General features: G+C 41.9%; 1 protein-coding gene across 4 annotated transcripts in view; it reads right to left on the minus strand.

Annotated features, from left to right (window-relative positions):
• The window catches only part of LOC118510096, a 172,587-nt gene that overhangs the window by 131,884 nt on the left and 20,008 nt on the right, over positions 1-20,695 (minus strand). For 3 of the 4 annotated variants that reach the window (XM_036051525.1, XM_036051521.1, XM_036051522.1), the window contains exon 2: positions 17,293-17,836. In XM_036051525.1, coding sequence (XP_035907418.1) covers positions 17,293-17,380 — 88 coding nt within the window. In that variant the 5' untranslated portion in view covers positions 17,381-17,836. Of the gene's footprint in view, positions 1-17,292; positions 17,837-18,804; positions 18,903-20,695 lie in introns of all 4 variants that reach the window. The other variant, XM_036051523.1, reaches the window with a different exon arrangement.

A 20,695-nucleotide genomic window follows, 5' to 3' on the forward strand; every position in this document is an offset into this window, starting at 1 on the left:
AATGGTAAGTCACCGCCAACACTAGGGCGACTGAACCAGGACCATGGCTTTACTGTTCCGAAACCAACGATGGAATGAAAATGGTGCGGGCCGAAGCCGATGAAGCTCTTACAATCCGCGTACCGTAGCAAGGAAGAGAACAACAAACACACACACAAAAAAACATCAACGTCCTCCCTGGAAAAGCTTCATTAATTTTCATTTGTTTAATGAAGGAAAGTAACTGTGGCTCTCTCTTTCTCTCTCTACAGCGCAACGGGTTTGGTTTAATGTTGTTGCTGGTGCTGGTGCTGCTGCTGCTGCTAGTAGTGCCACTGCAGGGAACTTCAATTCTTCGATATCACCTTCATTTTAAAAGCCATAATAGAACGAAACCAACATCACACAGAATGCTTTTGCGTAGCCTCCAATGGAAAAAAGCTTCACCCACCCGATATAAAAGGATTACTCCGGTAAGCTGCTGTTCGCATTTATTTCATTTTCTTGATGGGGTATTAGCGAAACGCTGCTCCGACTAGTAATCAATGCAACGAGAGCTTTTCGCGTCTAACGAAACTTTTCTTCTAGCGAGATTATTGACCGACTGCTACCGTGCTGCCACGGGAGAAGTTTTTTTTTTCGTTCTGGGGGAAGATGAGCATTTTCTTAAACTTCCAGTTCAAGGGAATGGCTTAGTTCGGGGTGGGGAGCAAAATAAGCTTGCTTAGTGGGGCGATGCCGCTAGTTTGCTTTGCTGGGTGGGAATTGAAATATGGGATTGATTTTTCAGTTGAATTAATTAAAAAACTTTTTCGGGCAGCTTTTAAAGAAGCTTTAGTTGCCGCTGTTGTAGGAATGAGTTTTTAAAATTTTGAGTTTACTGTAGTACAAAGAAGTATTATCATTCTTTTGACCAGCTCTAACACTCACGGGTCTCTTTTGGAGTAAATATAGATAACTTCCTATGATTTTGCCAGAACCATAAAGATTTGCACAATTACTGAACATCAAAGGGGGTTCGATGGCCGAGGCAATAGCGGCACTGGTCTTCACACGGCAGAACCGGGGTTCAAATCCAATCCAGACCGCCTCTCCGCACCCAAAACTGACTACTTTGTTGCGGGTAAAATCAAGTCAAAGAATGGAGGAGGCTTCAACGGCGTCGATCTTCATACTGCAGTATCGGGGTTCAAATCCCATCTGGACCGTTCTCCCGCTGTGTGTAGTGACTATCCAACTACGTTGTATCATTAAGGCCAGCAGGCATGACCTTATAGGTCGTTATGCCAAAGAAAGAGAAGAAGAAGAAATATTAGATTCGATGAGCTTAATTTAACTCTTTTTTTAGCTTCAAGGGAATTTGTAGGACCAGCTCTACAATTGTAAGCGACCTGTCGTTATTGTCTAAATTATCTAACCACTGCCGAAAAAGTGCAACACAGTTTTATTTTATCTGTAAATGGTTTGATGCATTGTGACAGGTGTAAATTCAGTTTTTTTAAATATTTCAAATACTGTAAGAAATGGGTTTTGTGTATGTTGTTAAAAGTTTGGATATCATTTTACCTACTTCTGTTATAATTCCTAACGATTGTAAAAAGGTTTGCCAACAGCTGACTGACATTTCAGGATTTTCACCCTGAAGTCATCATAGAACCATAGGGATCACTTCTTTAATTGGTCGAACAACTATCAAAATAACGGTATATACTGTATAAAATAAAGTTGCTACTACGGTTAAACACTCTAAGGCAGTTATTCTTATATGTACCTGTATTTCCAAATCATCTGAAACAGTTGTCATAATAGGAGCTATCATGGCTTATTTTTTATTAAATCAGCTTAAAACCCCTCTTTTGTCATTCCTTTCGAGTCATTAACGTTCAACAAATTAATGCCCTTTTGCAATCTTTTCCGATTAACGACCCCATGCAAAAATTGACATTCCTTCATTAGGATGTAAAAATAACCTTGCCCGTTGTATCGAATAATGGAAAGAGGTCTAATTCTACTGACCACACCCAGCGCCAAACACCGTTCATCAGCTTCAGTTGCTGTTTGTAAAGGATGTAAATGTTTCCCTCGTCCAACCGCAATATTTCGTCCCAAAACCCCTTCCGTAGCTTTTACCAGAACGAACACCAGTGAGTGAGGGAATTCTCGAAAGTCCAATTCCAACTAGTAGCCCGAAAATGTTGCTTTCTCACCCCATTCCCATTGGTTTGGTTGTAACAAAAATTGCATAATTTATTATTGGGATATAATGCAAACAATCACAAAAGTATTGAACACAAAGTCAAACCCGCGCCAGGCTTAGGTCTTAGGCCAATCGGTCGCTTGGAAGCTGTAATCGTGAAGGGAAAAAAACAGCGACAAAAAGGAAAAGACAGCAAACGCAAAATTTCCGCAAAACCTCACCCAAAAGCCTATAATTTGCCTTTTCCTTCTTTACGGGATGTTTTCCACCATTTCCGCAGTGCTGGCGAGGATGGTAGGCCGATGGTAAACCGGAGGGCATGTTCGGTCATGCTGTGCACAACTTCAAAGCCATGGGGTGCGGAAAACCGTTTCTCTGAATTTTTTTCTCTCACCAGCAGCATGGGGTGAGCCTTCGCACAGGAAGCGTCGTGCAGTGTCGAACCCTCAGATAGAGTCGGTATGGGTCGGTTTGTGTGTGTGAGTTGAGCTGTAAATACGGTAAAGCCAACGAACATTTCCGCTTGAAAGCGGCACAAGGTACGCTTTGCTTCGTGGACCCAGCACTCCGCTACTAAAGCTGACTTTAACCTCCGGGCTTACTCGGCAGATTTTGTTCGTTTACTTCTTCCATCTACCTTCACCAAGCACTAGCGAATCGCTTCTAGGCGTAAGAAATATTGACGTAAAACCAAGATTGGATCGATTCGGATTGGTGCACATTATTCGGTTTTATTTTGACGTTTTTGTATTTCACTTTCCTTCAACTTTTCGCAAGACGTGTTTTCTGCCGGCCCACGATTGGCTCCATATGAAACATCATCGAACAGCAGCAGCAGCATCATCGTTTAAAAACAAAGCGAACCGAAAGCTACCGAAAGGAAATAAAAATCGACCGCCCCTTCAATAATCTTGCACCACAAAACCTCCGAAACCTCGAAAACGGAACCAGCAAATACACGTGGAGAAACACGAGCGCTCGGAAGATGGCTGCTGCCGCTACACTCACAGAAGTTTTCGGTGTGTAAAAGCGGGCAAATTTGAGTTTTATCTTTTATCGGAAACAATTACTGCCGTCGGTTTGGCCGGCCGTTCGGTTTTGTGTGGGGGAAAATCGCTTTGGTCCGCTGTGCAAGCGACCCGTAGCGCATCATAATATTGAAATGGGCAAGGCTTCAGTTTTCCACACGATTAGTAATTCAAAGAAAGAAAGAGAGCCTTCGCTTTAGATCGTTTTTACCGATGATTGAATACAATTAATTGAAGTGTAGTTAAACATTTTATGACTTTCTTTTTTTGTATTCGTACCCAGCTGCCATCATGTTGTAATTTTATACCGGCTTTTGAAGCCCACAAACAGAGCATCGTCACTGCCCGGCGATCTATTTCAATATTGGCATAATTCAGCAGCATAAAACGATGCCATAAATATTGAAACAAAAATTGAGTTAATCATACTCAACCTATCGTTCCATCGTTCCACAAGCTGCTGGCTCCCGGTAATATGCTCTTAACAGCATTAGTGCGTTAAATTTCCCATCGAACAAGAATGCTCGTTCCCGGGTGGTAATGCTGCTGCTGTTGCTGAGAACGACGCGTAGGGAAATCATTTCTGAATTATACATAATTCAGAAGCCTCAACACGGAGACCGATTCCCCACACACACACACACACACATACACACAGGCACCGCAGTCACACAATACCCTGGTGCCTGATGGGAAGGCAAACGAACAGGCAAGTCACCTCAGCACTGCATCCAATTATGCAAATAACACTCACCGGAGACATTATGCTGAAAGGGATCAGCCCAAACCTTATCATCACTTTCAGCTTCGCACGGGGAAAACCATCAAACACTCAATATTTTCTTCACACCCGGACCCGCCGCCACTGCCTGCTTTTCCATCGGAAGCTGCCTAATGTTTTGACCAACTGCACCGCAGAACTGTAAATGACAACATGAGCAGTGGCAGCTTCAGTAGCAACAGCAAACAAGTCAACCTTAACGGTTCCGCCAACCGGCATGAGATGGCATCTTTTTCTTGACCAGTTACCAGTGAGCCTAGATAGGTCGCTTCTAACCCACTGAAGGAGAAACGGAGACCGAGATGATTAATCATGGCAGAAACATACCAAACCGAACCACTATCACCGGGCAAATGGGGACAGCGCTGTTTGCAAAACACTGTCCACAAAAGCTGTCCCACAAAACGGTGGTGGGTGTCACTGTCACGGTGTCAAAAAACGACCACACACGCGTAAACGACATCTACCCGTATATGGAGAGAGAGAGAGAGAGAGAGAGAGAGAGAGAGAGAGAGAGAGAGATCAAGCAACACAACCAGAAAAGGGAAATTAGTAATACATCAGGGGGATGTTTCTCGGTTTCCCACCGCCTACCGTGCCGTGTAACACCGATAACTACCAGTAGCTACTCAGTACTACCCATAACAGCATGGAACAGTGGGTATTTACCAAAAATACATTCAAAATCTCACCTTAAAGTTGAAAATAAATTATTTATTTTCAATAAAGCGACATTTTCAAACAATAAAGTTTTCAGAAAATCGGGTTTCATAATTCGTTGCTCTTATATTAAAAATAAATTTAACTTATAAAATGAAAAACTACGTTAAGAAGATGAAAAAAACTGAAGATTTATGCTCTCACCGTGATTACAGAAATAAAAACAAAAAGATTTTAAAGGGTCGAAGAAAATTTAATTAAGAACAAAGTTTACGCTTTTCCATGAACACTACATATAGCATATAAATATTTAAAGCAATATTTTAAGTACAAAGTTTGTTTCAAAACAATTTTTGAATGTTTTATAAAAATAAATTAATGTTTTAAATTGATTAAACATAACTTTAAAAATTGACAAAAACCAAATGCGATATTAAGCCAAAGCAAAATGGAAATATGATGGAGTTTTAGGTAATCTTTTTTATGAACTACCATCTTTATCATTTTCATATATTTGAGAAATAACATACAGATTTACTCCAGTTTTAAAGTTATTGTACGTTCTAACTACTTTATTTGTCAACGTCTATACTTTATCTCACAGATCACCAAAAATACTAGGCGCCTCCATCGTAAACGTTCATCAATGGCAGTGACCATATTTAATCGCCACGAAATTATGGATAAAATGGTATTGTATTTCTTTGTGTAGAATAATCTTGTAGTTGCTCAATCCCACCCAAAACTTTCTCAACCTAAAGACTGACTTTTCGGTATCGTTGTAGAGAAATATTTAGTAAACCAATATATCAATTAATCATTATTTTTATGTTACATTTTGATTCTTTGGCAGTACATCAATTTAGCCCTTCTCAAATTTTGATCTTTTTGTCAGCATTATGGCAACTAAATGTTATCTAAGTAAATAAAACATTCCAATCTGTCAAGAGGAAGTCCTTCTGCTTTAGATTCTTTGTGGACTATAAGCTCTAGAAGATTTTGAGCAGTGGAAACCTGGCCAACACTCCGCGATTGCATTGGTGAGTACTACCGTACATGATATAAAACATCACAATAATGTTGAATGTTAGAAAATGTGTTCAAAGTAATCAACTACTACAACTACGCAATAAAACAACTTCTAGCAATGCAGTAAGGCCGCCTCTAATGCCTGAAACTTAATAAATAATATTCAAAATTTCACATGTGACTTTTTTTTTTCTTTAACGACACTATCTCCTTCCAAACCCGCACTTTCTGGTGTTATTTATTTGAAATGTAATATTTTGAAGAAATTTTGGAGAAAAAAAGGATTCATAAATCGGATATTGACCAGCATACCCCATTGTACCCATAGTGCAAAGAAAAGTTTCGCACATCTCTTGGGATCGGTTCAGTTTGTTTCCCCTACAGTTCCACTCTTCTACTTTGGGGACAGAAAAAGCGAAGAAAAAAAATCCATCACACCTTCCCGGCTATCAGGTGCAGATAATGTGGGAGCAGAAACAAAAAATAAAAACCTATCCCATAACACGATAAGAAAAAGCGTACAAAGTGACTGGGTTTTTTTTTTTCTTCATTTTCGTTCTGTCTTCGCCTCCACGTAAGGTTAACACTGTGGTTGTCCTTGAAAGTTTGGCCACAACCACAGGGAGTTTTGTCCCTGACAAAAGTGAGAATGACGAGCAGGAACGAGCAAAGAAAAAAAACAACAACCATCACATTAGAATCGAGCAGCAGCAAAAAGTACAGCTTCCATCGTCACACGACCGACAGCAGGACACTTTTCTCACATGTTTCACTTTCCACGAAAAAAACAACAACCTTACTCCGACCCTAAACCTCGGGACCGATCTGTCAGAAACAGTTTTCTTTCGCACAACAAAACCAAAAACAAGACTCCCAAGTGAAAGAAAAAAACCATTCAACAAAATTTAAGATGTACACCGACATTGATCCTCGCTTTTCTTCGCCTAGCGCGTATGTATTCAGAAATCAAGTGGCTCGTGATCCTAATGAGGCGACGCGTTTTCGGTACCAGCAAAAAGGGGGGGGTCTTAACGCATCTTCTGCTCCTACATCCCGTTTCCGCCTGTTTCTGAACGCTGCACAAATTATTCCACGTATTCATCTACAACACCCTCATCCCAGCCCGTCTTGGCAGTAATTCAAGGCGTTTTTCTCACACTGCTTCTACACTCTTGGGTAGCGAAATCCTAGAACTCGCTTCTCAATACCAAACATCCGGGATGAAACTGTGGGCGGCACTTGGAGAGAATGGGCAGAAGGGCTTTCTCCATCCGCATACCACAACCAGTAGGCACGTACAACAGCAACAACAGCATCGAGAGAACAAGAGACGCCCACCAACCGAGGCGTCTGGGAAAGGAATTTTCCATGCCTGGTGAGTCACCGCTTTCCATCGGCGCCGTTTCGCAACACGAACCCTACCTAACTAGCCGGAATTTTCGCTTTCATTCCGATCGAACTGCTGGACTCGAGCGTTACCGCCGTCTGGTGAGCCGGAGCCGGGTGGGCCGATGTTTTCGGTGTGTCTAATTTCCAAATCCTATTAACTTCATTTTGTTTTGGTGTAACATTTCTGCCCCGTCTTTGCATTTGGTCCCGTAAATCCAACCGAACGATAGGACTGAAATGGATGTGTTCCGTTGTTCGTTTTCCATCCATCGGGACAATGTGTGCATTTTGCTGGTTCTAACAAAAGGTGTCTCTAGGAATGGGTTTGTAGCCGGCTAGAACGATGAAACTCGGAAGGGAAAGCACGAAGAAAAAACACACACACAGACACACAACAACACATGAAATCTACCTCCACAATGACAAAACGATGAAGGATAAACAAGCGCCAGGTTCGTGCAGTCCTGTATCATTTGTACCTGTTTAGCAGAAGCCGCATTGGAGTCGTTTCCGGTTCCGTTCACTTTGACAATGATGGACAATGATTGTCTTTCTATTTTTCATGTTCGCTTTTAGCCTTTCCTAGCCTCTAATGGGGTTTTATTTCTCTGTACTGAATTCTTGGCAGAGAAGATCGTTAAGAACGAAAAATGTAATTATATAGATGAATATGAATCAATCATTCAAAATTACTGAGCGAAATAAAATTAGTTTAACAAAAATTCGGGTTGAAAAACAAATTCAAAATAATTTAAGTAATCAGCAGGTAAAACCACACAAATAAAATTATTAACAAAAACCAAGCAGAAAACAGTTCAAAGCTTTGGTAAAAATCAAACATGGACATTATTTGGATTCATCAGTTTCTTGTCAAAAAGCTGCCTACACAAACACTACGCTTCGGTATAACACACAACATCGTTTCTACGACAACACAACCTTACATCGTAAGGTTTCGTATCCAATTTGGTAGCTTTTTCGATCGGCCTGGCCCTGGTATTTGTCCTACGCACACCATTCTTCAACGCTTAACAAAACCCTAGACCAACGAACAAAAATGAAACCAATCGTTGCTCTACAGGCGTGAGTGTTTTGCTTCCGCAAGGGGCTCACGGTAAGCGATCCATTTGATTGTGTCCTTTCTTCCAGCGCTCTGTCTGTGTGTGTGTGTATTAGCCGTTTCAATCAACATAAAATACTGAACGACCGATTTTTAAAGGATTTGTGAGATACGAAAAAGATTTTATTCCAGAAACGATTCCTTCAGTATGTCGTTTGTATTCCGTATCAGAAAATGCTTTGCGTAGCAAAAACGTGATTCGTGATTCTTTACGCTCGTAAAATAAAACAAAATCCACAATTTACGCGGTACAAAACAGAATAAGCAGAAGTGTGTGGGGTTTTTTGTTAAATCTATTTTTCACCTACAGTTGGGTACAATTGGTTTTATATTTCAAAGAAATCAAGCTTAATGCAACGGGCTATGGTGAAAAGGAGCCTGGTCAAATGTCGGAAGTACAAATTACCGGGCGTCTCCATAACACCTGAATCTGCTCTGGATAAATGCTTTCCAACCGACAACAACAACCAGGCGTCTCCATTTTCGGTTCGACCGATCTTTCACAAAATCTAAATATAACGCAGACTTACCATCTGAACCGTAACAGATAAAACAAGCCACACGAAACACATTATTCTAACGCACACACAAATGCTGCGTTTCACCGTGAAAGCCAAACATTTCTAACCCACCGACGCACCGAATCGCTCGGCCCCAAATTCCAGGAACAACCGCTCTGCGCTAGGCACCAGGAAAAAGATTAACAACTTTCTTCCCAGTATGGAAAACTTACCAACCTTTTGTGAATGATGCTTTTACACTCACTTGGCTCATCCTTCGTTCACCTCCCGTCACCCACGGGGCCACGTTTCCAGCGTCGTGTGCGTGCGTATACGTTTTTACTTAAACGCCCACATAATCTTTGCCGGAGCCGGCATGCGATATCAAGCGTGAAGATAAAACACGTGAACACGATCAACCACGGTCCCCAAACTTCTTCCGGCCGTTCTTTGCATCCACATCAAATGCGTCAAATTTGAAACGATTACTCAACAAACAGCAGCGTTTCATTCATCCGTAGGCCCTCACATAATATTCCCCCTGAACGCGGGAGCGCAGTGACGACCTGGTGGACCTACCCACCAACACGGCACGCTTTTGCCATGTTTTGCGCGATATTTTATTGTTACATACACAGCTACACACGCGTAAGAACGGCAGGCAAATTATGGTTCTCGCGCAATGTTGGTGTTCCGCGCTGTTCGTCACATTGGACACCACGGATATTCTGGACGGGAGTACGATCGATGGCGTAATGCAATGGTGATGGTATTATCCAAACATGGATAATTAGTTTTTCCGTTCGTTTTTCTTGCCGATCTATCCTTCCGAGCGCCTTCAAGCGCCTCAGTCCTGTTCGTGCTCGTGCTTTCATCAAAGACATACGCCCGCATCATCCGAATCGTGTTTAAGTAATCGCTTCTGGCATCACTTTTCTGTGGTATTTCATTCGTTCTCCACTTTTTTCTCATGGGTAAAAGTTTCTCGCTCGCAACAAGCGAGTGCTGATGAATACGCGAGAAATTTGAAACGTCGCTTAAGAATTTCAATTACACCCGAAGCTACTAAAATCAGTATGGAAAGCGTTCTTCACACTTTCCAAGTAGTAAAGGACCTTTCAAATTCCCTATAATATAACTCCACAAGCAATCAATTGAAAGAAATACTTTTCAATAAGGTACCCTTATCGATGGCCGTATGATAAGTTTAGAAACATAATTAATCTCGATTTCACCCAAAAGATAACAACAAAAAAACCATTGAGTATAACATTTCACAACATTTCAACATACTTCGTGGCTCAGTACACGCCTTCAGGAATACCACTTGATTCGCCATTTTATTACACCAACTTTTTTCGTCCTTTCATTCCATACAACTACACCATTTTCTATCTGCTTTCCTAAAAGCATTTTCCAGCCCCTACCCCAAAAATGGCGTACGTAGGAGCATTGAACGTAGGCGAAACGAGGGCAATGTGTTCCAGCGCAACCATTAGTGCCGGGAGTGAAAGATAGATATTCCGCAGCCGAAACACTTCCAGCCAGCACCGCCAGCCTGGATAAAGCGCACGTTTTGCAAAAGATAATTACGAAGAATAATTGATTTACTTCGTCATCGCCTAATTTATGCATGAGGATGAGGGATTAAATTAATTAGACGCAACGCCTAACTACGAGGTCATCACGGGGGCGAGGACTCGGCAGCTGCTCCGAAGTACCCATGAAGCTGTGTGTGTGTATGTGCGTGTGTTTGTGTTCCAGTATATTCATGCTCTTTTGTCTGTGCGAAGGGAAACTGTGCGTGAGTATGTATGTGCGAGCATTAAAGAAAATATCAATTCTACTTCAAAGATCACAACGGAAGCGAACAGCTAACGCTAAATGCCAATAAACCGCAACATATTGCTTGGCTATACAATACGCAGACAACAGGAGCAGCAGTTGCTGCTTTCTGTTGCAGGTGAAAGCTACCACACACACACACACCCTTACTCCAACAACCATCACCCAGCTGACCCGGTTCCGGTGGTAGCACCAATTATCTTTCGTGGTGAGAGCGTAGTGCGCAGTTTCGGGGAACGCCTTGGTGCTGGCGGAAACCACAGCGACCATCGCGGATCTGCTAGGTGCGAAGGGGAGAGGCAGGGGACGGAAAAAGCACAATCACTATCGGAAGTTTCGGTGCTTGATCGGTGCTCAGAAACCGAACCAGCAATCACTGGGACCACGCACCGCCGGGCTGGTGCGGTGAAACATGTGTAAATTTCAATAATGAATACTGTCACGTACCGAAACACCGGATGCTCATGGTACATGGGCTGGTGGATGAGCTGGGAAGCAGCAATGAAGTGCGTTTCGAGAGCTGCACACAGACAAACACGTGCACAGTAGTGCCAAGTACTGGGGGAGGTTTTACGCATCCAGACAAGAAGTCTTAACAGGCAACGAACCGTTTGCTACGTCAAGTGGCTTCAGTTAGTGAAGATGCGCAAAAGCTAGAAAACAATTACTGCACCTCTTGTCACCAACAATTACATATTACAGCTGCATCGTATACGGGAAGAAAGACTGTCATCATCATGTCATATGCATGATAGTTCTCGTCGCAGAAGATGCTGATGCCTTTACCACTAGACAGATGAACTTTAAAAGGTGTACATAATGTCCTACTAACTGGGGCGGTCCAGCTGCCGAGGTGATAGAGAGCCGGCCTTCACAAGAAAGAATTGAGATTTATATCCCATCTGTAACGTCCTCAAGAGAAGCTCAAAGACCTTTACGGAGGCTCGAATGCAACGTCAAAAAGCATTCTGCACAAATTAGTTGACCTTGTCTTATTTAAAAATGAAAATAAAAAATATGTTTAACAAATTCTAAGGCTCAGTTAACAGCTGCTACGATATCATGCATTCAGAATAATTGGGAAAGGCGCTCCAACCTTGGCACGTCCATCAAATTCTATTGATTGTCGGATCAACTGAGAGCCATTTCGATCGACTGACGCAAATATTTTTTTCATAAACGCTATCAGCTGCTAATTTTTGGTAGCTGAATCGAGGACGCCCATGCACAGGACTGACTATCCAACTACGTGTAAAACCAAGTCACAGAAAGCCAAAGATGGTTGGCCAAGAACTTTGGAGGTTGTTGTGCCAAAGAATAAAAAAAAGAAGAATTAAGGACGATACCGTGTCTTACAAGCACGGTATTGCGTTCATCGTGGTATGAACCTTTCGGTATGGATATTTTCATCTTGTCCAGTTCATTATGCACCATTTAGATGACCAGAATCAGAACCATGTCAGACATTTGCCAATGGTCAACAAGAGGTGCCCGACTATTTCCCTCTTCTTTCCTTATCTGTTCAGAAGTTTAGTCAACTTTTGTTTGGTTTTTCTACAATTCCACGATTACAATATTCTTTGCGTTGAATATTGCCTATCTTTAGGCGCAAATAGTTCGATCATCTCTAAAATTATCAATAGAACTGGTAGTATGAACATGTCTTCAATTGCAGTTCCTTCGATGGGGTCGCCATGAATGTGCTATATCAACAAAAGGAAAAAAAATGATATAAGAAATCAATGAAGCGGTCCGGTAGCCGAGGAGATAACGGAGCCGGTCTTCACACGGCAGGACCGGGGTTCTTTTCCCATCCAGACCGCCTTCCCATGTGCCGAGTTGACTACTTTGCTATGGGTTAACTCAAGTCACAGAAAGCCAGGAATGGCAGCCGAGACGAAGAAAGAAGAAAGGAAGGAAAAGAAGGAAGGAAGAAGAAGAAAACGACTGGTTCCATAATATTGATAAAAAATAAACACATGACTCAAACGATAAACCATAGTTCTGTGAATCTTTAAGTCATATGGTCAATAAATAATAAAACGAAATAGGCACTTTAACACTAGTCTAAAAAGCAAAAACACCGCTTTTTTACTCCACCACTTTATTGCGATATTGGTTACTATCGCGTAAACTTTTCCAATCATGATTTGCACAAAATAATGAAACAAAAACTCAATTACTGCATTATTTTAGCCAATTTATTTAACACCCTCACTTTTCATCTTTTAAATGTTGCATACCGGAACGGAAATAATTTCAATCAACAAAACCCAACTCTGTAGCACATCATCCAATTTAGGATTAATTTACACTCTTTCTCCCTCTCGTGCTTTAATATGCGAAGCTTTATCCCACAACACCACGGATTGCCTATAACGCCACGGGGTAAAAAAGTGTTGCGAGTGCATGCTTTAGCTTTCAACCCAAACCATACCACCATTTGTTTTTCACCATCTTTTTCGGAGAAAAATCTCCCCACAAAAGTTCCCCCCGCCAGGAATCAGCCTGGTATGGTTGAACTTTTATAATTTCTACACCTTTCTTCAACCGACCCATTCGTCATTCCTTAATGGGTGGAAAATAACGTTTTCCTTCGTACCCTGTGCACGGTTTGTTTTTGGTTTCATTTCCGGATGATGAAGCTAATAAAAACTTACTCGCACACAGGAAGAACACAGGCCTGAAATGTGCACACGCACTAACGGGAGATGTGTGAAGCACCGGGCCATAGCAGGCAATAAAGATTAACTCCCTTGCGTATATCGTAATGACTCGTGGAAGTAATCTGATTCCGGCAGCTGATAAAATATGAAATTTATGCAAAAAAACACTTCACAAATCTGAGTCCAGAACAGAGCAGTAAAACAAAATTTATTTTAGTAGCATGTAATAAAATAAATAAATATACCGAATAACTCAGTAGGTAATATAAAACTCAATAAGGAAACTATTATCCACACGAGCAACCTCTTCAAAACCTGACTAGAAATTCCGAGCGCATGTAAGCGAAAGCAATATCACTTCATCCAAATACTATCGAATTTCCCAGAACTAGTCGACAACCATCGCACTGCTAAAATGAAAAATGGTTCCACCTGCGTGGTGGTACCAGCATTTCATCTTCACGCAACAACAACAAAAAGAAAACCCGTAGCTTCGAGTTTCCCATTACTGTACAACATTTTGTTTCTGACACTCGCCGTCCGTGTGCCGTAACATGACCTTTACCAAGTTTCACCGGTGTGCGCGTTCTATTGCTCATTGTGTTCTGCCAATAAAGTATCGCAATTGCACACGGTACAGGATTACACAACTCACAGTTGAACACACACTCATTGTCGTCAGGTTAGCAAGCGCTCAGTATCTTGTGACATTTTCGTAGCGATATTTGGAGTGAGGTTCTGGAGTGAAATTTGAGTAGCGATTGCAAAGACTTATCTGCTAAGAGGTATCTAAGGTGTACTTCAGTGAAGTACAATCCTAGAAACCTTACAAATGTCAAAAAAAAATTGGTTGAGTTGTATTCTTTCAAAATAATATTTCATGGTATTTTTGTTTTTAAATTTAAGGATTAAGGGAGGATTTTTTTTGCACAGCTGGAATTCAACATAAAACAGGCTTTATTATAAAAACTCCTGTAATAAATAATCCTTTTCTCTCCCCAAAAACACAATCCATGCTCAGAGGATCCATTTTCATAAAGTCATTGCCTACCGACGAAAATCGGATATTGAATCATGACGGAAACTGACAGCAACACGTTCGGCTCAACGCGAAAAACTTCAACAAACACACACCCGGACACCGAGTCGCGCGCGCAGCGTACATGAATGGCATTAATTATTCAACAGGGCTTTTCTTTTATTCAACTTTTCGTCGGTTTCTGATTGCGCTGTTTAATTTTCTCACTTTTCCCACGCACCGCAGTGTATTCTTTTTTTCGCGGGCCCCAGTTCTTTGTGACTCACGTCCGCTTTCATCCCGCGTTCAGAGGGGATGGAAAACTTATGCTTTTTACATTTCCATTGAAAAACTTTCATTCATTATTAATTTTCGCGTGTTCAATTAGCCTTATAAATTGGAACAACCCAAATTAATCACTACTACTTACAAAATACCTCCGGTGCGTATCGATTTACTTGCTTTGCGCGAAACTTCAAATGAACGGCAAGTAAAGGAAAAGGAAAAAAAAGGCGCTATAAATCAATACGTTGTTGTACCGTGCTCATTTACTTCCATAATCCGTATAAAATGTAAAGATACCATATAAAGCATTGCGCAAAAACGAATATCCGTCTCCCATGTGAACCCTCCTAATTGAATTAAATGACTTGTACTTTTGTTGATCGGATCCAGGGGTGCAACTCACTCACACAAACGCGCCTGCCCTACAGAGAACAGGACCGTCGTGTTTTATCGTTCGTTCCCGGTTCAAATTCTAGCCGATTGAAATAGGCTCAAGGTAATCAAATTTACGGCATAATGTTTTCTGACGGCCGTATGTGCCGGTGACTCGTACGAAACGCAGGTGAGTGGATACTGGCCACGGGCCAGCAACGATGATGCTGGCACAATAAAATAAATACAGATTTTTGCCAAATCCATACCGCATCAAAACAATGGCCACCGTTTGTCTGTCCCCCCCTATGTGCCTATCAAAATGAAATTAAAATCATCGCCCCAAATCGTACGGGCAAAGCGAGCCGATACTCACTGCCGTATTCTCATAAATATTGGCCCTCGATTAATATTCAATATACTTCTTGGCACCGAGTCAGCACCCAACAGCTGCCCAGCCTGTTGGAAGACATGCCAGCTCCCAACATCATGCCAACCAAGGGCTATACCACGTGACACCGAAGAAACTGCTGCAACTCTTTGAAGCGCTCTTGAAGGGAGTTTTAGTCTTCTTCGACCAAACGTTTGCCCAAAGCCAGCCAGAAGTGCAGCCGTCGTTGTGGCGTTTGGTATGACCGGATTGCTTTTACCTCCCAAGCGTCCCAGAGGGATGGTTTTAGTGCATCGATACTCGGTGCTCGTGCTCGAGGGTTCCAGCACAAGATGGTATACCCGTGTCGACATGGGATTTCAGTGTGCATGATGCAGAGAGCTCGGGCGAGAGAGAAACGCTACATTATGGTCCCTGCCCGATAAAAGGATGGCGTACGATATCGAACGTAAGGTGGCACAGTTTGGAGGCCATTATTTATGGGGTCGATAGATTATGGAACGTAGAAAGAATGATTAAAATATTGAAACTAATTTTTATTGCTTTCCTTATTAATGGTCATGAAGAAGGTATTGGTAGGGTACGAACTTTATTAGCTAAAATTGTATTGGTGAGGCTTTAGATTCCCTTCTCATGATTCAAGTACAATTTTTCGACTGGAAGAGTACATTAAAAAATTTAATATGTAAGATTAAGAGCTTCGAATAGTACTTAATATTTCAATTCAATCATTATTATTAAGTACGTTACATCAATCCGGATCGCTCCTCAACAATGTGAACAGACTATCCAACTACATAATATTTAAAAGTCTAGTAAGCCAGAGACGATTGGCATGGTTGATTGGGCTGCAAAACTAAAAAAGAAGTCGATCTTAGTTCAATTACTATATCTTTATCCATTAAGCCATTTCGGTTGGCTTCATTAGTTAGCTCGAAGAGACATTGCGGAATTATACTTCATTTTGCTCTTTTATTTCAAAAGTCTTGCTGTCGTATACAAACATATACTCTATACAATCTAGACCTGAAGACTACACGACTCCTGACACTACAAGACTCTTACGATGATGAAACCACCAGGAGTTTTTTTTGGTACACCGCCTTGGACGACTCTCTCTCTCTTGAACGACAAGGCCTTGGAGACGACGAAGACTCTTCGACCTGCCATTTGATAGTACAACGAATTGATATTTCATAAAAAACACATTCTATGCAGTGGCGAATCTAGAAATGAGGAGACCTGTGAAATCAATGTCTCTGGACATCAGTCTGGATCAATTCCCATACTCTACTCCCTTGAAACTACATAGCTCTTTGAATGACGATTGCTCCTGAAAGGAATGACGAAAAACTCTTTAAATACGAGGTCACCTGCAAGATAAAGCTTCGATGACGAGGTCTCTAAAAAGACAGAATTTCAAGATTCCTTGGAGGATGAAATCTCTTGGTAGATGCAGCTTATGCGGAACATATTGACCGCGAGAACCTCTGATAGCTAAAATCGCTTGAACGCCTAAGTCTCTGAGACGACGTATTCCCTTTCAAGATAAGATTTATAGATGTGGAATTCTCTGAAGCGTAGAGATCTTTTAACAGATGAGGTATCTTGCAGGATAAACCTCCTTGGCAGCTAAGAACGTCTAGATCAGATAGTATAGCATACTGCCCAATAGGTCAAAATGGGCCAGCCTGGTAAAATTTTGATGTTTTAAAAATCAAATTGGTTGAATATGTGTTTTGAATTAGAATCACGATAATCTGCTTTGTTAGCTATATCTGGTTTCTGTTAATAAACATCAAACTGTCAAAAAAAATTAATTTCTTAATTTAATGAAATCTCTTTAGTCAGCTATGATTAGTATGATAAATATTCGTTATTTTAATGTGCCTCCTTAATAATAAAAATCACCATTCAATTTCACTTCAAATATAATGACTCGAACGATTACACTATAAATAGCGCTCATCAGCATACGCAAACTGCTGACAGATTTTGTGGACAAAAAATAAGCAATCACCATTTCGCTTACCTTGAAATGCGGCTTCCACGGAAATGTCCGCCTCGGTACACTTGGCGGCGCACACGATGACGATCAACAAAAATCCAAACAGCCACATCGTTAACTGGATTGGATTTCACTTCACGAAAAGCACTGCTATAATCTGCTACCAGCGTACACGCACATTAATTATTAACCGATTTTCTATTCGCCGAACTCACCTTCGCTACACTTTTCTTCGAAAACCACCGCACATACACTCACGGTCACACGCTCACACAAGCACAGTAAGTGGAAAACAGGGCACTCACCCACTTGATGGCTTTTCTCGTATGCAGCAGCTTTTCACCGATTCACCTCTCACTCTTGAACCTCCTTTTTTTGCGCTTCAATCAATTTTCACTTTCTAGTTATTTCGAACTAATTGAAACCCATTCCCACAGTCACAATCATACTTTCAATCCGATTTTTTTTTGGTTTTCAGCCTGTTTGAATTTAAATGCACCACTTCACTTAACCTTTTTATCACTTGTTCACGATCATTATAATTATTGCTTCACAGTAAGCCATTCAACTAAAACAAAACAGGGAAAACGTTATTTTTAAAGCAAATGACGCTTAAAAATCACAACAAATGCCTAGCAAAGGGAATCTAGATTACCGACAGATAATTAATGAAAACCGGCTTAGAAGGTTTATTAGCGTAATCCCGTCCTATCTTAAGGTCCCCAGGGCACTGCCCTGGTGGTGGTGATGGTTGTTTACGGTTTGGCGTTATTGTGATGGCAAGTTATTGCCTATTTGTCGTGAAGGATTATTCGAGTCGAGCACCAGCACGATTACTTGACACGGTGTGTGTGAAGCCTCCGTGGTTTTTCCTTCCATTCATAATTGTATGTCTATGTGTGTACGTGTGATTGTGCGAGAGCCAAGGCCAGACAGAGCGGTTTTGAGATAAAAAAGGATTTTTTAAACCCTCTGAAAAAGAGTGAACTGATGCAAATAAATGATAAAACAAAAAGAAAATGGGAAGAAAGATTTGCTCCACCATCTCTCAGTCGGTGTCTGTCGCGGCAGAACCAGATGAACACACACAAAAAAACTAAATCCAACCCAACAATCTGAAGTAGAGAGCACTGTATACGAACGTTTGATTTTCCCTTTTTTCACTTTCTTTTCCATGCTCTCTTTTCTTCTCTCTTTTCTCACTTCTTGTGTATCGTTTCGTACGGCTGTTTTATAAGTACACTTCTAGTATTGTTTCCATCGACCAGCTCCTTTGGCGAGGGACCCGCTTTCCCTCCCGATTTTCCGACACGCTTACGAGCGCGTGGGGTCGTACTGATCTTTTGTTTTGCTTTCCACTTGCAAGCCATTGTTTTGCTTCCTCCTCCGATTTCTGCCACTCTTCATCGCCGGTCCGTCCTCTATCTGCTATTAGCAGTAATCGAGATTTTTTCCTAGACGCTCTGCTGCTGCTTCTGTGTATTTATTTTGCTTGCCAAGCCTTTACGAAACTCAGCTTCTTTTTTGCTATATTACTTCACCATCCCTCCATCAAACGCAACGGTGGAAAAGGATGAAATCTTTGGTTTCGGAACGGGCTGGGTAAGACACGGCGGCTTTCATCTGGATGGATCCTGTTGGGGAGAGAAAGAAAATAAACACAAATGGTGAGAAAGCGAAGCACAAAACACACACAATGAGTCATCGAGCGGTAACAGTGCGCAAAACAACGGACGAACGAGCTTCTGGGAAGGAAATATGCACCACGGAACCACACGGCGCGCAGTACAATCAGCACATTAAATTAATGATGGACTGTGTTGTTTGCGATTGCACGGCCCGGTTTGCAGGCGGTTTGTGCCGCGCCGCGTTTTATGGGTGCCGCTCGTTCCAGCTGCAAGTCAAGGTTCAGCGGCTGAAGATGGTATTCAATTTTTACGGCCAGTTTGCTTACGGGTGCGGAAAATTTCCCGCCGTATTCTAAAGCGGTCGAACGATCTTTGGGGGGGGAGGTTCTCTCGGTTTTACGACCGTTGTCGGAACTGTCCGTGATAGCACAAAGGGGATAAAATTACAGTCAGAATGTGAACAACAACAGCAGCAGCAACAAAAATAAGCATTGTTGCCAATTCATCTCCTTTTGCTATGCAAAAAAGGAGCGAAGAACAGTTGGGCATCAAATTTCGACCAAGTAACGTCGAGACTGGTTGTGTAGAAGGAAAAAAATTACTCACTTTTTTGCATAGCATGCAGCTGGTAAAAGAATATTTTGAAGGTGTCTTTTGGGGCCTTTTAAAGCTTAAATTACCTCATTTTATTTAAAAAGATGCATAGCATTTTGGGAATCTTACCTATCATAAGAAGTTTAACTAAATTTTATTTTTCCCAAAATTCCGAGTCTCTAATCGCTACGCAAAACGTTTCTACATGCTATATTTATCTTCAGCACCCAAACTTCAACCACAATGGAAAGTAAGCACCCTGCGGACCACGCACCGACAGGAAATCGAAAGAAAACAAATGCTGCCATCCACCGACGCATCGCTGTTACGGGTCGCTAACATTCTTTTCCAATCCCGGCGCTCGAGGACAATATTTTGTTTATCACTTTGTTGTTGTGCGGTATGTCTTCATCTCAACGCGTGTCTGATATTGCTGAGGCTCTGGGTAGCATTAGACGCAATGTGTTTTCCTCTTTTTTTGTGTTTCGTATTGCGCCGTATCCCAAAAATGGCCCCCGTATCATCTGCGACCACGCGAAGCAATGCGAATAGTTAGAAATCCTATCCCCTGTTTTCCAGAACGCGCGCGCTCCCTTTCTCTCTCTCTCTCTCTCTGTCTTGCCGAAGGTAACAGGTGTACGACATTGAGCGCACACAAAATGCCCGCAGCCATATGTATAGCGATGCTTTGCTTCATCGCAACGCAGACAGGATAGAATGTTCCATCATCTTCCACCGGGACCGGTATTCCCGAGCTTACGGCTAGGCGCCTTCCCACTAGCTGCAACACGCAGCAAAAGGGCGCCAAACAAGACTCGATCTTTGACGCGTTCGCGTATATGTACATGGCGTCCAGGTGTGTGTATGGGTATGCGTCAGTCGGCTGTTTCAAATGCATGACAAAAACAGTTCAAGCAACTCGTCTCCCGTAGCAAGCCGACATGCAAATACGCTCCGATACAAGAGCATTCGCTTGAAGGCTTTTCCCAGCAATGGAGGAGGGTTCGATGTCCTGTACGTTGAGTAAAGTTCTGCAATGGGACGGGGAAAACTCCTGCACCGGATAACATGGGATGAGAGATAAATACGTTTCCTCCGCCCTCGATGCCATCCTCACCAAAAACCATCTTCCCCTTACCTGCCGACTCAGGGCCAGAGTTCATATTGCTCCAATTATCTGCAGACAACAGACGGAATAAAGCATG

Source organism: Anopheles stephensi, chromosome 3 (assembly GCF_013141755.1).
Source record: "Anopheles stephensi strain Indian chromosome 3, UCI_ANSTEP_V1.0, whole genome shotgun sequence".
Taxonomy (NCBI): Eukaryota; Metazoa; Arthropoda; class Insecta; order Diptera; family Culicidae; genus Anopheles; species Anopheles stephensi.